The 17,880-nt window shown below is 38.1% G+C and overlaps 1 protein-coding gene across 12 annotated transcripts in view; it reads left to right on the top strand.

The window, feature by feature from the left end:
- Positions 1–17,880, top strand: part of LOC147861663 (uncharacterized) — a 44,373-nt gene that overhangs the window by 4,834 nt on the left and 21,659 nt on the right. For 8 of the 12 annotated variants that reach the window (XM_087322456.1, XM_087322449.1, XM_087322450.1 and 5 more), the window contains 9 exons: positions 5,987–6,319; positions 10,029–10,379; positions 11,380–11,715; positions 12,133–12,489; positions 13,352–13,666; positions 14,555–14,899; positions 15,560–15,889; positions 17,015–17,344; positions 17,439–17,819. In XM_087322456.1, coding sequence (XP_087178582.1) covers positions 5,987–6,319; positions 10,029–10,379; positions 11,380–11,715; positions 12,133–12,489; positions 13,352–13,666; positions 14,555–14,899; positions 15,560–15,889; positions 17,015–17,344; positions 17,439–17,819 — 3,078 coding nt within the window. The remainder of the gene's footprint in view (positions 1–5,986; positions 6,320–10,028; positions 10,380–11,379; positions 11,716–12,132; positions 12,490–13,351; positions 13,667–14,554; positions 14,900–15,559; positions 15,890–17,014; positions 17,345–17,438; positions 17,820–17,880) is intronic. The other 4 variants (XM_087322452.1, XM_087322453.1, XM_087322451.1 and 1 more) reach the window with 4 other exon arrangements.

Here is a 17,880-nt window from a genome sequence, read left to right as displayed (position 1 = left end):
AAAGATGCTAACAATTCTTTCATTCTTTCTCTGTGCTGGTATCATCTCCTTGTATCTGAGGTGACCTTCTGAGGTTATGTCCTTTGGATCATTACTTAGTTATTGGAAATTACTTGGAAGTTTCAAAACATATCTTAACTACAATTCATTGAGCATCATTCATTTAGAAACGTATCGTGCAAAAAGTAGCTTTTTGTCATTTTTTCTCACACAGTATTCCTTCTCTTCCAAAAATATATACATGACCATGCACAAAATGGCAAAAAGACCCAAAATGTGTGAAAACAGTAATAAATGTCAGGTCCCATTTCACTTGTGCATTTTAAATGATCACTGAAATGCTTATGATGGAATGATCTGAGAATCAGAACAGCTTGAACTGATGTTTATTCAAGAACGCATGCCAATTCTGTTAAACATGATCACCAAGAGAGCAAACAATTTATGAACTGCATTTGCATAGGTAAAAGCGTAATGTAGATAGTCTGGGTTTTGTTAAAGGAATTCTTCCAGGTTTTTTGGATGGTAGAAATGGATACTCTAATTGCCATATTCTGATGGATACATGACACAGCTCAGATCACAACTTGATATGCTATAATTGTGAGCGAGTACATTTTTGTCGTATGATATGGACAATTTCATTTTGTAGTTGCAAATGTTTATGCAAACTAATCAACTGAGGAATAAGAACTGCACCTGTCCATCAGGAGTTGTATCATATGAGGGTCTTCTGAAAGTAATATCCACATCTTCATGGATATTTGTATTATCAACATTCACCTCTTTAGAAACAGCTGGGTCAGGCAGGCGTTGGTACCATAACTGGGACCCAAAGCGTGAAGGCAGCACGAGGATTAGGGTTTAGGTCAAAAACAGAGAGGGAGAGAGTCTGAGTGAGAGAGAGAGATGCACGCCGTCTTGGGTACAAAAGAGTGTACCTCTTTTTTGGTTTTTAGATATTATGTATATACAACTGAAAAGTGTGCTACGAGTGCGTTCACACTCGTGCACTAATAAAAGGCACGATGGCCCTTTATTCCCAACAACCTCCCACCTAAAGGCAATGTGCCGTGAGAAAAAAAAAACAAAAAAAAAGTCAGCTAAGTCCAAGTATGTACAAAGCTGAACTGCATACATACATCTATCCAACTCCCATCATCTGTCGGCAATGAGCAAATCGCTCAGCTGGAAGACCCTTCGTGAGAAGATCTGCAGGATTATTATTTGTATGTACTTTGACAAGCTCAATGTTCTTGCTGTCAAGTACATCTCTGATGAAGTGATACTTCACCTCTATGTGCTTCGTCTTTGCATGAAAGACGAGATTTCGAGCTAGCATGATAGCACTCTGGCTGTCACAATGAAGAATAGGTAACTCTGTAATGCCAAGATCTCTCACTAGATATGAAAGCCATAAAGCTTCTTTGCATGCCTCAGTGGCAGCAACATACTCTGCCTCTGTAGTAGACAAACTTCTGTAGTCTGGAGATCCAAGAGACCGCTCCTCCTGTGAAAGTAAACACATAACCAGAAGTAGACTTCCTGCAGTCTACGTGACCAGCATAGTCCGCATCCGTAAAACCAACGACAGATGCCTTTTGCTTTCCAAAGCAAATACACAAGTCCTTTGTGCCTTTGAGGTATCTCATAATACCTTTTACCGCTTCCCAATGCTTTTTGCCGGGATTTGCCATATACCTACTAACCACTCCCACTGCAAAGGCAATATCAGGGCGTGTAGCAACCATCGCATATATCAAACTGCCAACGGCAGAAGCATATGGAACCTTAGCCATTTCAGCCTTCTCATCATCAGATGTAGGGCTGTCTTCTGCACTGAGTTTCAAATATGGAGGCAATGGAACCCCAATTGTTTTCCCCCCCTCCATATTGAAACGCTACAAAACCTTAGAGATATACTCCTGCTGAGATAGAAAGAGTGCCCCTTTCAATCGGTTTCGGAGTATTCGCATGCCAAGGATGTGATTTGCATCACCAAGATCCTTGATATCAAAGCTGCCATGAAGGCTTTGCTTCAATGAATTCAAGGCATGACCATCCTTGCCAACAATCAACATATCATCAACATACAAAACCAAGATAATCAGGCTGCCATCTCCTGCCTTCTTGGTGTACAAGCAATGGTCCACTTGACTTCTACGAAAACCTTGAGACTGCATAAATGCATCAAATTTATGATACCATTCTCTTGGTGCTTGTTTCAACCCATACAAACTCCTTTTGAGCTTACAAACCATCTTCTCTTTGCCTTTAGTGACAAAACCTTCAGGCTGTTGCATATATATGTCTTCATGCAGATCGCCATGTAAAAAGGCGGTCTTCACATCCATCTGTATGAGCTCCATATCTTCAGCTGCAACTAAGCCCAAAATGATTCTTAATGTAGTCATCTTGACTACAGGCGAGAAGATCTCATCAAAATCAACTCCATATTCCTGCTTGTATCCTTTTGCAACCAATCTTGCTTTGTACGTTGGCGAGGAATCAGAAATGACCTTCATTTTATAAATCCATTTGCATGGAAGTGTTTTCTGCCCTTTAGGCAATTGCACCAAATCCCAAGTATCATTTTTCTCAAGAGATTCCATCTCTGACAACATGGCTTTATACCATTTCTTATTGTCCTGTCTGTCCATTGCTTCCTTGAAGCAAGTCGGTTCGCCACAATCAGTTACCATGACATAATCAGCCACATTGTTTGCATCAGGAACAAATCTGTCAGGCTGTCTAGTAACTCTAGATGATCTCCTAACCCAATGCTCATTGTTTGGTAGCTGTTGAGCCTGCAAATCATCATTTTCAATTTGCAGTCCAGGCATTTCAGCCTGCAAATCAGCATTCACAGCTTGCTGTTCTAGCTGTTCCTGCACATTTGGTGGCTCATCATTATTGGCAAAGACTGGATGATCATTTCCAACCTCATTTTCTGCATTTGCAGGTAATTTTACAGCAGGTGTTTGCTGCTGTACAGCGGGCACATTTTCCTGTCTTAAAGGTATTTCTTCTCGGAATACAACCCTATGTACTTCCTCAGTCTTTTCGGGTTGTTTATGCATGCGATTTTCCCGGAAGATAACATCATTGCTGCGTACTATTTTTCTTTTCTCGGGATCCCACAATCTATACCCCATTTCACCCTTGTCACCGTATCCTAGGAAAATACATTTGCAGGACTTTGGCTCAAGTTTGTTGCGTTGTTCTTTACGAATGTGCACAAAAGCCTCACAGCCAAACACTCTCAAGTGAGCATATGAAGGTGGCTTGCCCGGCCACACTTCTTGGGGTATTCCCCCTCCCAAAGACCTGTTAGGTGACCGATTAATCAAGTGAACAGCTGTCATAACAGCCTCTGCCCAAAAACCATGGGGTAACGCAGCATGAGACAGCATAGTACGGACCTTATCTTGAATAGTCCGATTCATACGCCCTGCAACTCCATTTTGGGGTGTATTATAAGGGGCAGTGAGTTCCCTCTTTATCCCTTTGCTGTCACAAAATGCTTGAAAAACCTTGGACACATATTCCCCACCATTGTCAGAGCGAAGACACTTACGTGTCTTATCAATTTGATTCTCAACTAATGCCAAAAATGTTCGAAATTGGTCGAGCACTTCATCCTTGCTACGAATAGGGTAAACCCATGCCTTCCGTGTAGCATCATGGACTAACGTGACTAAGTATTTCTTTCCCCCTAATGATAGCCCTGGCATCTCACATACATCTGAATGTACTAACTCAAGCGGGGACGACTTCAGCGAAAGAGGCTTTTTATGAGATGTTTGTACATGTTTGCCATAAATGCAATGATCACAATGTTCAAAATCAGCATAACGAAGACACGGCAAGTAACTCAAACGAGAAAGTACTTTCATACTAATTTCACTCATGTGTCCCAACCGGCCATGCCACAAAGAAACACTAGGCTGCTCGGTTATGGCAACAACATGGTCACTCACACTAGATACATGGAGAGGATACAAAGTATCACTTTTACTACCCTTGGCAATAACTCTAGATCCCTTACAAATCTTCCATTTCCCATCACCAAAGGTTGTGTGAAATCCATCATCATCTAGCTGTCCTGTGCTAATCAAGCTCTTCTTGAGCTGAGGTACATGCCATACATGCTGAAGTGTGAAAGCAGAACCATGCTGAAACTGTAATTGCACAGTGCCAATACCTGCAATTTCACATGCATAGTTGTCCCCAAGATGGACAACACCATGTCGACCCCCTATGTAATCTGAAAACCACTCACGATGAGGGGTGATGTGAAAAGAAGCACCGGAATCGAGTATCCAAGTGTGCATGTCACCATCCGTATCTGCAAGTAAAGCATGTTCTCTATGGCATGATGAAACAAAGAGTACATCATTTCCATTATCACTATCATGAGTGACTACATTTACCTCTTCACTTTTAGTATTGCCTTTCCTCGGTTGAATGTCTCTCTTTTCTTCTATGAAATCATCTATCTTCTTGCCCTTTCCTTTCTCTTTCTTCCATTTGAAACAATCACGTTTAAAGTGACCCTTTTTGCCACAGTGATGGCATTCTACATCTTTACCACGTGATTTACTACGGCCATAACTATCAGATTTGCCTCTTTGTTGTGACCTACCCCTCATATGCAACGCACTAGAGGACTTATTGGATGCATTATTTTGCCAACTCATCTCTTCCATGAGTAGAGAACTCTCTACATCGGCGTAAAGAAGCATCGCATTTGAATTACTCATAGTAGTCCTGAAAGTATCCCAACTTTCTGGCAAGGTGCAAAGTAAAAACGTAGCCTTAAACTCATCATCAATGATGAATTTCAAGGCAATCAACTAGCTGAAAATGGAATTGAACTCACTCAGGTGAGTTGACATGGGTGTGCCCTTTGTCATACGCAAATCCATAAGTTTCTTAAGCCAATAAAATTTGCTAGCTGCCGTCTTTTGGGCATACAGTTCCTCTAGTCTAATCCATATAGAATAGGCGGAGTCCAAACCTTCGATATTAAAAAGCAAGGCATCAGAAATCGACAACTCAATAGTCGAGCGTGCAAGCTCATTCAACTCTTGCCAATCATCTTCATCCATATCTATAGGCTTTACCCCTTTGACTTTTATAGGCTTTGCATGCTTCTTTTGCAGCAAGATGTTGTAGCACTGCTTTTTCCAAACCGCAAAGTTATGTGCACCCTCAAGCTTCTTGATGTGCATAAGGTGGCTACTTTCACTGCTGTTAGTCATGATTTTAGCCCAAATGGAGGACCAAACCTGCACTGCAGAAAACGTGACCTGCTCTGCAGAAACCCTAATCTCTGCTATGCAGAAAACCCTAATCTCTGCTCTGCAGAAAACCCTAAACTCTGCTCTGCAGAAAACCTTAAACTCTGCCTGCAGAAAACCCTAAACTTTTCTCTGCATAAAATCCTAAACCTTGGCTCTGATACTAGTTTGAAGGCAGCACGAGGATTAGGGTTTAGGTCAAAAACAGAGAGGGAGAGAGTCTGAGTGAGAGAGAGAGATGCACGCTGTCTTGGGTACAAAAGAGTGTACCCCTTTTTTGGTTTTTAGATATTATGTATATACAACTCAAAAGTGTGCTACGAGTGCGTTCACACTCGTGCACTAATAAAAGGCACGATGGCCCTTTATTCCCAACAAAGCGTAAGGGCTTCAGTTGTTGGATTTCTCAGCAGCCAGTGTTGTTTTCATACAAAATTCTAGCATGCTTACATTCCAGTTCATAAGATTTTATCCATAAGTAAATTTGTGAATTGAAAGAATATTTTGTTTTGCATTGCTTTGTCAGTTCAGCAGAAAAGAGCAAGTGGTAAATTTTCATTATGCAATGTTATGCAGATTAACATACAGCCTCTTAGTCGTTAACTAGTGTTTTTTCAGACGCTGCTATATATCTGCACAAAAAGTAAGAGTGTTATGACATTCTAAAGCTTTACATTGGACAGGTCCATTTTCGGTGGCTCGTAGCACAGTAATTAGTCATACCGATTTCATGAATGCAATTGCTGGTTCTCCAATATCGTTGACGGTGCAGCAGAAGGATGTTTATGGAAATACATTTTCCTCTGAAACCAAGTATAATTTTCGTGTGACAGCTTTTCAAATTACTAAGGGAGGACGTAGTTTTGTAGTGCCTCAGGTTTCAGCATCCTATGATGCAAAACTGGGTTTACAGTTCCTGACTATTATTTTATCAAGGGCTGGAAATTCCTACCTTGAGATTGGTAGCACAGCGGAAAATATATCTGGATCTCCATTTCCTATCAGAATCAAAGCTGGTATGCCTATAACAGCAAATCAAAGAGGAATAATAAGAGTTTTTGAAAGTACGTTCTTTGTTTTAAAAATAGAATCTAAGTGAAACACCAGTATGCTAGAGATCCTGTCTTATGCACAAAATGGAATAACCTTCATGGATGGACAAAGAATCATATTTTTTCAGTGAGCTACTGTAGATAGACAATCATAATTTCCTATTGAGATTTCAACCTTTTTCAGGTCAAAGATATTTTGTCATCAAAACATATCTTACAGGTCGAAATAACTCATAGTTTTGGAAGATCATGTTGTAATCTCTAAATGCTTCTAGAAGATAGAAGACACAACACCACCTCCTATGAAAATTTGCCTCTTTCAAGAGTGGGAAAGCATGGAGAAAAAGGAATATTCCATGTCTTTATAGAGCAGGCAGCCCACGCTTGTATGGAGAAAGCAAAGTTAATATTACTTTGTAAAGATGACGTTTAGGCATGTAGGTCATGTCCATCTGAACTACAATGCTTGTCACACTTGTTATCGTCAAATGAAGGCCATTACACCCAACAATGATGATGCTTTGTGCGCTTCAGAGACTTCTCCATCTTGAATAAGGCTATGCTGGAAATCTTTCAAAGGCAAAAGTTCCAGTCCATCTAGGCTTACAATTTGTTGGGTGCATAGGCCTTGCCCATATGGACTATGATATTGTCATCCTTGTCATCGATAAATGAAGGCCATTATTACCCTACATTGAAAGTTCTTCCCTCGCTTTGGAGGCCTCCCCATGTAGGATTGATAATTGTTGGAGATCTTTCGAAGCTAGAAGTTTCAATCCATCTATGTTTAGAATGTGAAGTGCTTAGCTAACAAGATTCTCTAGTACCTTAGGTAGCTCCTCAAATTTACTTATATTTATTTTGGACACCATTTGAAGATTTAATCTCTCATTCAGTCTCATTTATTTTTTCTCTTAAAAGATGTTAAAACATGTTTCTTCTACACATGTTGGCATTAATGATTTATTATAAGGTCTTCTCATATGGATCACACCTATCTCATGAGTTCTGTTATATGTGCAAATCTATTGAAGAACATATATGCTAACTATAATATTGGGGGTGGAACCAGAAGAACACTATGTTACCATAGTGCGGTTTTTTATGAAATAAGAGGGAGATACAATTGTCTCTTCAAAAAAGCTTTTGCTCACTATGCACTATTGAGTGGTACCACAACTCACTACGCACTATTGAAGAACATATATGCTAACTGTAATCTTTTTTCTTTCAAGTTCTGCTTTGTAATAGCGGCAATCAGGTTTCATGTGGCCTTTCTTGCCACACTGATAGCATGTTACGTCATTGCTTTTAACTTTGTTGCTATTTCCCCTTTCTTGGCTTTTACTTTTGTTCCTATGTGCATAGTTACTTCTCTTATTTGTCCTACCTCTAACCATGTTGGCTGAGCTGCTACCTTCTCCACTTGCTTTTCTCTTGATTCCATTGAGTATGGAGCCCCTAACACCATCAATGGTTAAGTTGGGGCTATTAGACAATGAGACTACCAATGTCTCCCATGAGTCAGGTAGTGTCATTAGCAGGAAAATGGCTTTGAGCTTATCATCAAAAGGTGCGATTCCTGAGTCCTGCAGCTGTGATAAGGTATCTGTAAACAAGGACAAGTGTTCAACTGCACTCTTGGACTCATCTAATTGCATGCCAACAAGCTTTCGCATTAGGTGTACTGTTAGCCTTTAGCTTTGCCCATATTTAAGAAGCAGATACCAACCTTTTGAGATCTACCAAGATCTCATCAGAAACAACCATCATAATATATATGACAACCTTTTTGTTTAAAATCGGCCATGCATCTTCTGACATGTTCTCTGGTTTTTCTGCCTCCAACAACCTCTCACAATCCTTCAAAAAAAGAATTCCTTGCATTCTTTCCTTCCACAAGTTGAAACCTGTTCCCTCAAATTGTTGAATCTCAAAAAGATTCTTCACATCTGAGGAGGATGACACCATAGCTCACAATAAAGAGGTCTGAACACCTGTTCTTTGCTGTACAACAACTGTGCAGAAGTTCAGAAACCCTAAATCTGATCTGATACTAGTTGTAAGGGTTAGGAATGATGTCAATTGGGCTAAGGAATACTCAGGATTCACCCTAGTATAGGCCCTTTAGATGCAATAGTGGAGCTATGGTAGAAAAGATAGAGAGAGAGAAGTATTTGGAGGAGATCACCTTTGAAGTGAGATCCAAAAGTTTTTAACTTATGGTTTATATGACCCATTTAGGGTTGGCCAAGTTCACACTGAACTTGGCCCAAAAATAACGAAAAAGTGGTTAGTGACTTTTGTCCTTTATAAATAGGCCTATACACATGTACACACTATAAGGGGGTCATTTAGGGCCTTTACCCCAACATCCTATACTCTCATTTGGCACAAGTCTTGTACTCTCATTTGGGACCTACTCCCATGTGGCACAAGTCCTCATGGGTTTGTTCCAAGTCCTAGAATATCTGGCTTCCCACTCATCCTGCCCTTAAACCATTGAAATTAGCATTTAAAATTGGTCCCAATGGTGATGCCTATAACATATACCATTGCATCTCCAAACAATGCTTAACTACCTATGCAAGGTGATGGAATGCAAATATGAATGGTGCTTGGGACTGCTCTTGCTAGAATCCAAGGGACATAGAGAGAAGTTGTTGAAGGCCGACAATACAACAACAGCTCGTCAACAAAGAATGATCACAACTTTCTTTAGCTTCATCTCCTTCTCATTCTATAAGTCAATCAACGGCTACACAAGTGGGCTCTCAACAATGAACCTTGAAAGGGGTTGAAATAGATTGGGCGCTAGCAGTTTGTCATGCATTCAGGACTTGGTCATTAGGACCACAAACATTACCTAGGCCATCAAAAGATAAAGGCCATTATCACCATGTACTAAGATGCTTGCCCTGTTTGGAGATGCTTACATCTTGGATCAGGCCATCATAAAGATCTTTTGAAGGCAGAAATGTAAGTCTATCTAAGCTCAGAATTCTAAGGGCTTTGCTTATGAAACTATTTGGTACTGTGTGTTTAGTTGTATTTATTTATTTAGGTTTGTTCTCAAAGAAAACGTTTAGAGATGTATAATCTCATGTTTTGTCTGATAGGCCATTTTGGCCTCTTAAAATATGTAAATGCATCTTAATGAGATTCTTTTGACACATTTTTCTTTACTTTTTATGTAGTTTACATTTATTTAGCTTTACCATTCTCAAAGACAAGACACCATTTTAAAATGTAATCTCTTGTTTGGTCTTATAGGCCATTTTCGCATCTCAAAAGACATTAAAATATCTTTATTTTTTTCTTTGTCAAGAAGTTTTAGAGTATAGTGGGAATGGTTTGAGCTCTCTAATAAATAACGTTTATGGAATCTCTGCAGAATGTAAGTTCAACAACTTGGACAGTCTTTCTGGCTTCACAAAGAGTTTCCATCCCAACTTTTACAGACTTTCGAGCATGCTACTTTCAGTTTTTTGCATCTCCTTGACATACATTTAGATGGCTTTGTAGACTAGTATTCAATCATTCACACGTGCCCAAACTTATAGCACACACTGAAAGTATTGTGTTAACATTAAATATTATGGGTTTAGTCGCTTTAAATATCTCATAAGCATACATTACTTCTATTTTTAACACCGATTAAATATGGTTGTAGGTGCCTTAACTATCTCAGCGTGTATTGGCTATTGGGTTTCAAAAACTGTAAAGGCAGGATCTTTAGCACAATTTACTGTGATATACATGGATTCTTTTGGAAATAATGTCAGCATGGCAACAGGCAGCGAAGAGACAATCTCCATGATGGCTAATATTAGCCTGTCTAAAGACTCAATTATCGGACTAAACAATATTGACATGAAAATAGTTACTATGTCTGCATTAGGAGTTGTAAACATCTATTTAAATATCACTACTGCAGGAGAGTATTACCTCCATATCCTAGCTTCTTCATCAGGGAAAATGATGGCTTTGGGGAACTCACCATTTTTTTTCAAAGTGAATCCTGGTAATTTTATTGCATCATTTTGGAAGAAGTAATTTGATAAGTTTTTTGCTTTCATTATCATCTCCCTCTTCGATTTCTTCGATTATGCCTATACATACAATAAACATGACTTATATACTAGTCAATATTTACAGATATGCTACCTGGTTGAAATCACAATACTGGTATCTATAATGTAAATTCAGGCGCTATGGCCAATTGTATTAGAAGAATAGTTCAGTAGCTTTTATTGTCTATACCATAGTTCACAGGTTTGAAATCTATTATATAATATGCTAGAAATGTTCTGCCTATTTGTCTGAGTTCAATGAGGGTTAAAGGGGCTTTGCATTTGCTACACGTGAGAAGTACAACTCTCTGCATTTATGGATGAGATATGCAATCAATCTTTGTCATGACTAAAACATGGCAATCAGAATTGTAGCCTCTAGTCCTGTTCCTGAAGAATAAGCCACGGTAGAATCTGATGTTTTTATTGACACAGGCTGCGGATAATCGTTTTTTGTGGTCTATTCTTGGAGAATAAGCTAAACTAACAGGTTGGGGATAATGAACTTCTACTAAGGCTTGCTGGAGCAACTTTTCGTGTTGATTTTAAGCACTCAGCATTATGATAAGATGGTAGTATTGTGCACCCATAGGTTCTCTCATTTGATACATTACTCATGCTTCTTGTTTATTGACCTACTGATGATTTTGCTTTCAATGTCTCTATAAAAACTTTCTCGCATAGGTCCATCTTTTGTCTGTATTAATGGACCTCAATTATTTGCTTATATTCATATCTGCATGGCAACAAAATGCCAGGTTCTTAATTTCAAGTATGATTATGGCAAATGCTTTTTGACATCTCTTGATCAGGTTCAGATATTCCTGTGCACTTGTGAATTCTGTGTTTTGACATTATCTGCATCGTTAAAGTCTGCATACAGACCCACAGTGTCTATACATGTAAACCTATCTGTACTCAATGCGATTTCTGAGTTCTTTTATCTTGCAGATTTAATTATGCCAGGTGCTTGTGCTTTTTCTTGGCGTAGTAACAGTTCATATGTTGCTGGTGATCAAGTTGTAGCAAAGCTTTTCTTGAAGGATCGTTTCAATAACTCTGTGATTGTAACACAAAATGAGCTGATGATGTTGCATGTTACAATTTATCGAACGCTTACTTCTGAGACGATGAATTTAATTGATGCTAACATACTCACTGGGATTGAGGAGAATGCTGTAAGACTTTCATTTCTCACTAAACAGTCTGGAAACTTCCAGCTTTCAATTACAGACATATATGGAGCATCCATCAGTGCCTCGCCATATTTATTTTCTGTAGTTCCAGGTAGAGAAATTAAGGTTAAGATCATTAATATTTCAGTCTCCGTTTTATGTTGGCATGCATATGCTCATAGTTGAGCAATTAAATATAAAAGCAAATCACATTTAAGAAGGCAATTGGTACTCTGGATGAGTTTGTGAAAAAGTCATTTTAGCAAAGTACATCATTTAGACCTGCAATTACTATTCTGACAAATTTCTGAGGTAGGTTTCATCCTTTCATTTTTCTATCCATTTTGTATTTGTCCAACTTATCCATTATTGACTACCTTATTCCATCCATAGGAAATCTCATTTTAATTTGCCATATTCTTGAAATAGGATGCCCGTGACGTAGTTAATAAATTAAAAATTTTGCAGTCTTGTATTGACACAAACAATATAGTCCAGTAAAACTTGTTTTTTATGATAATCCCTATAGGTCCTGTTGCTATCAAGAATTGTTCAGGACAGTGGCAGAATAACACACAGACTGTTGAGGAAGGATCACTGGCAGAATTTATTATAAAAGAACGGGATGCATTTGGTAATGTGCTCTGCAGGAATATATCAAGAGGAGAAAAGCAGTCGGTGTTTCACGCGCGAATTATGGGTATTGAGAAAGCGTATGTATCAGGTCTAGAATTTAAGGCACTCGTTGGGAAAAGTGATGATATTCTATGTGGCCAGCTGCTCACCTTTCCAGTATTACTATATAATCTTGGCCAATATCGCCTTGAGATAAAAAGTGGAAATCAAAGCATATACGGATCTCCATATCCATTTAATGTTGTTGAAGGTATATGTGGGAATTGAATATGTAACAATCTAATAGAACATAGTAAATGATGCATTATATGGAATCATATTGCAAGGGGCAGGTATTGGTTTCATTTTCTCATGCTGGAGATCTCTCGAAGGCAGAAGTTTCAGTCCATCTAAGTTCAGAATGATAAGTGCATAGCTGATAAGATTCTCTGGTACCTTAGGTAGTTATTTTAATTTGCATATATTTCTTTGGTTTTTGTTCACTAAGATGAGATAACATTATGAGATATAATCTCTCTTTCAGTCTGATAGGCCATTTTGGCCTTTAAAAGAAGTTAATGTATCTGTCTGTCTTTCTGTACAATTAAAGGTCATTATCACCTGGCACTGAATGTGCTCCCCTTGCTTCAGAGATCTTTCCATCTTGGATATTTTCTCAAGACAGAAGTTTCAGTCTATCTAAGTTTAGAATCAAGTTCTTAGATTGGTAGATTCTTCAGTACCATATATTAGTCGTACTTTGTTTTTTGTTCTCATAGACAAGAAAACATATTGTGGTGTTGCTACTTTTTCTATGGTGCTCTCAAGAGTTGAGTATCGAGCAATCATTGCTTTGCAGTTATCAATGGGAGATTTGCAATGTAATTTACATCATAGTATATTGATGAGATATATGCAGCATAAGTTATTATTGAAAATTTAAGATGTTAGCGAATGGGTTTGTCATGGATAGGGCAGGTGTAGAATAAAGTATTACTGATGCAGGTTTGGGAATAATGGAGTAGATATGCATACTTTATAAATTAAGAACATTGTGAAATGTTTCTAGATTTATCTGTCCTTGAAATGTTCTCTTTCTCATGTTTTTAATTTGCAGTTTGATGTTTTAACAGGACCTGTTAGCAGCTCTTTAAGTACATTCGAGGGTCCTGGACTTGATGTTTCAGCAAGTGGCAAGCCTACGTACTATGTAATGACACTTCGTGATGACAAAGGCGCACCAAAAGGATCGCATTTAGGCTCATTGAATGTTGAAATATTAGAATTTAACAAAATGATACAAATAAAACCAAATATAACCGCTGTTCCTAACAGTCGTGGAGTCTTCAATGTTACATATATGCCCATTATTGCCGGAGCTTATGTCATTATGACAAGGTGGTTAGGGGTACAAGTTGGTGAAGCCCACTACATGACAGTGAATCCAGGTAAAAATATGAGAAAATGGTTATTTTCTTTTGAACTTGGCAACGATAAATTAGATTTAATGTTGTTTATGCCAGTTGGTGATAAGGCAGAGAATATAGACAATCTACGCCATTCTTTCTTGGATATCTTTTAATAATGCAAAACTTATGCTTCCTTGAAGGTAGAAGACAACCGAGTAATAATGAAACATTTTAAACAAAAAAGCCTTTGAGCTGGGTACTGACCAGATTCATTATCCCTCTTTTTAAAAAGGGTGAATTGTGATGTCAACAGTCAGAGGCATTTGTCCTTCTGGGACATGTACATGTGTCCATGTGATCCCTCAAACTTGAGGGGAGAGTGCAAGAACATTATTAGTACAACAAGTTTCAATAAAAGTTATGGCTGTCAATACATGTTCTTATAGATTTTTTATTGATTGGTCTCATTCTGCTGTACTGTTGATTGTCACTGGGCAGTGATGCTATCTCTGGATTCGTTGGTAGATCCTTTGTGATGTGCATTTCCTTCAATTGTGCCATAAGTAGATCTTTAGATCTGATTTGCAGCATATAACAACTGCCTTAGGAAGAGACGAAGAGGAAGAGACTTGGGGATTCTTTCCAAAGAAGTTAAGCAAATGCTTAAGCTTAGCGACAAAACTGTCTGCATTTTGAGTTGGAGGGTTTCTGGGGTGTGAGAGGTGGGCTGATCTACTTCTTGGTTTCTAGTCTGAACTTCTAAGTTTGATCGAGAATGGGTACATAAAGTTCTCCTGATTCTTGCTCGCAAAACAAAACAAAAATATATGTTTTACTGAATGTTTTTTTTCAGATTTAGAGCATTTGCAATATACTAAATGTGTGAGTGCTTCATCCCTTGATATCAGATTCTTCACATTTTTATAGGTGCTGCATCAGCTGTTAATTGCACAGGAAAGTGGGAGAACAATATTGTAAATGTGGAGGCAGGAAAATTAGCAAGGTTTATTATCACTCAGCGAGATATGTATGGAAATGGGGTATTCTCTAGAAACGCATCCGACGCAGTTCCTTTTACGGCACAAGTGTTGAAAGAAAGTGATAGACAACCTATTTTTACCTCAGTCATGTCTCTCCAGCTATTGGGTGATAGTCCAACAAAAAATCAAGTTCTTATCTTTCAAATATGGGAAGAAGGAAGCCATTTGCTTCAAATTGAAAGTGAAGGAGAAAACATTTATGGGTCTCCATTTCCATTCACCTGTTCCCATGGTAATATTAAGCTTTTTGTTCTGAATATGACGTGCTCCAAATTTCAAACCAAATTTGTGAATAACCTATCCCATTTAAAAATATAAAGTGAATATAACATTTTTTTCTTTTGCAAAGACACGAGATACCTTTCATTATTGTATGACAAGTTGTGAAGCATAAATCTCTGCCCATATCTATTGCGTCAGAAATAGAGATAAGATGCCTCAGAATATCCCTCCCCTCTTACTTCATCACAATGGAATGCGGCATGTGCTATGCTCTTCTTAGAAGGTCTGTAATTAGTTAAAAAACTGTGTTTAACCTCATCTTTGGTTTGGTGCAACAATTTTAGACTTTCTCTAAGGAGGAAAAATACATACATAGACACAAAGTGGGCATATATTCACTGATTAGAGGATGGTGGCAGATGGATATTTAGAGACTAAATATAGTTAAAATAGATGGAAGCAATCGGTACTAAACGATGCGTTTTTAAGCTTAGAGGCAGATATTACCTTCTTATTTATGATGAAATGTATGTCGATTTTATTACTCCATATACTGTCATTACCAAGTTTCTAGTTTTGAGTATGAAAATTTTCTATTAGTCACAATATCTGGCTATTGTATTGGCTGCTAAGATCCAATCTTGACTGATGTTTAATGTGAAAAAAATAGGACTAGTGGCACTGCCAGAATGCTCTGGAGAGTGGCAGGATGGAGTTCATTCTTTTTTGGTTGGAGAAACTGCAAAATTTCTTATATATTGTACACAGGATGTATCAGTTACGACCTACAACTTCAACCCACTAAAATTCCAGGCCTTCGTGAGGGATAACTCTGTCGTGCGAACTCCTGATATGAGCATTGAGAAAATGGTAACAGAAAGCATGGGATCTCAATTATTACGGTTTTCACTTCACAAAAGTGGAACATTTCTGCTGTCAGTGCAGAATGTGGTAAAAAAGAGGTTGACGGGTTCACCTTTCAAATTTACTGTTAAGCAAGGTGTGTATTACATTTCTTATGCTGAAAGATACAGTTCTGTATTAATTACTATAAAAAAAGCATAGATTCAAACTCACAATCACAGAAGAGATTGCCTTACACAATGGGTTAATACTTAATGCTGAAACAAAACTAGCGACCATAAAAGCAGCAACTACTGTAGAAAGCAAGCACACCAAATGTAGAGGACAAAAGTAGCAAAACAAAAAACTTTGCTTCCACTAGAAAATCAAGCAAAATGACTGAGCTTGATGGAAATCTAAATCATTTAAACCACAATATATACAACACCTGTGACTTGTGCCCATACAGGAACAAGCCATTCATGTGTAGCACAAGGTGATGCATTTCCTTTCTTAGATACAACTCCCTCCTTGGCAATGTAATGTGTTGTGTGGCTATCTGAGAGGGCAACTACCACTGACAACATCGTGGGGGAACCGGTGCACAAGATTTCTCTGGAGTTAATGGAGGTGCCGTGCACATGTTAGCTTGCTGCAAACGAATGTGCTGTAGAAATATGACGATTGAGAACCTGAAGGTACAAGGTCTACAATGATGAACACTACATGGGTATAATTGGGCATTTTTTAAGATGATTGATAACAGGAAATTACAAGGTTTGCATATATTGAAGGAGTTTTCGTTGTGAATGCTTATCATGTGTTCTAAAGTCTATAAATATGAAATATATCTTTCTCAGTTGTGAAGGTCGTCAAGTCATGGAATTTGGAAGATGTAGAAGTCTAAAATTAGTATCCCATCATGTTTAGCTTGGAATGATGTCAAAGAAAGTGCGTGATAGTGGTGTAGAGGAACATTTACTGCCATAGAGTAACTGTACTTGCACTGATAGAAAGTGGGAACTTATATACACTTTTAAGTCCATTTCTGCATGATAAATCCACATGTGCTGTGCCCTATGTCTCTATGAACCGCTTGTACTTTGTCATTAGGGCTGGAGCTCCTTTGCATCTATAATGGTAGCTAATCTATGTGAAACCATACCAAAAGTAGAGATATTAATGTATCATCCACTCTGCTGTCGTTCAATTAATTTTCTATTGTGCAGTGTGCAGTCTGAAATGTCATCATTATGATTATGTTCTGATATTTTTCGTTTAGGTTCGATCAGTATGAAGCACTGTAGAGGTAAATGGATGACAGGAATAAATACATTTGAAGTTGGGACTGATATATCCTTAGTGATCAGACAAAGTGATATCTATGGAAATGCTGTGTATGATCCCTATCCTTTCATGGTTAAGGTTGTGGAAAGTGATTCCAAGCTGCCTGTCACAATGTCTGGTGAGTTTTTGAAGCCCTTGTTCAAGAACAAGACCGAGTACATGCTTGTGAATATCACATTGAAAGTAACTGGAAATTTCAGCTTGTATATTGGAAATGCATCATTAGATATAGCAGGTTCTCCGTATCTATTCTCCTGCATTCCAGGTACATATATTGACAACTATTCTTAAACCACATCTGCTGAATTATATACATCTGAAGTAAAATAATCCTATTGCTGATTTCCTGCATCCAACAGGCTCCCCTGCAGCTGTTAATACTGAGATTGTAGGGGAAGGATTGTCTCCATTAGCATCAATCAACTTTTGGAACGATGTTATAGTGTACATTCGAGATGTATATAACAATATCATTCCCGTAAGTAATATATCACTTAGTTTGGATGTATTTGACGGAATCAATATAGGAATGGAGGCCTACAATATTATTCCAATAACTAATACATTGCTTAGCTCGAATGTAACTGAAAGCACTGTAAGAATTGATGACTTCAAACCACATTTTGGAGGTGGTTATCGAGCTGCATATAGGCCAGATATTGCTGGGCTTTATTATATTTCTATTTCTTTTAATGGATCGACACTTGAAACAAGTCCATCGAATATTGCTGTTGGGGAAGGTTGCTACTTCTCATAAGTCCACTGTTTATATAATGTATGAGCATTTGATTTCTTACCAAT

This window comes from Azolla caroliniana, unplaced genomic scaffold (genome assembly GCF_043228905.1).
Source record: "Azolla caroliniana isolate FFs.n. ecotype wild unplaced genomic scaffold, voAzoCaro1.0.p SCAF_7, whole genome shotgun sequence".
In the NCBI taxonomy this organism is placed as follows: domain Eukaryota; kingdom Viridiplantae; phylum Streptophyta; class Polypodiopsida; order Salviniales; family Salviniaceae; genus Azolla; species Azolla caroliniana.
Note: the sequence above shows the minus strand (reverse complement) of the source record. Positions and strands in the feature narration are given on the sequence as shown.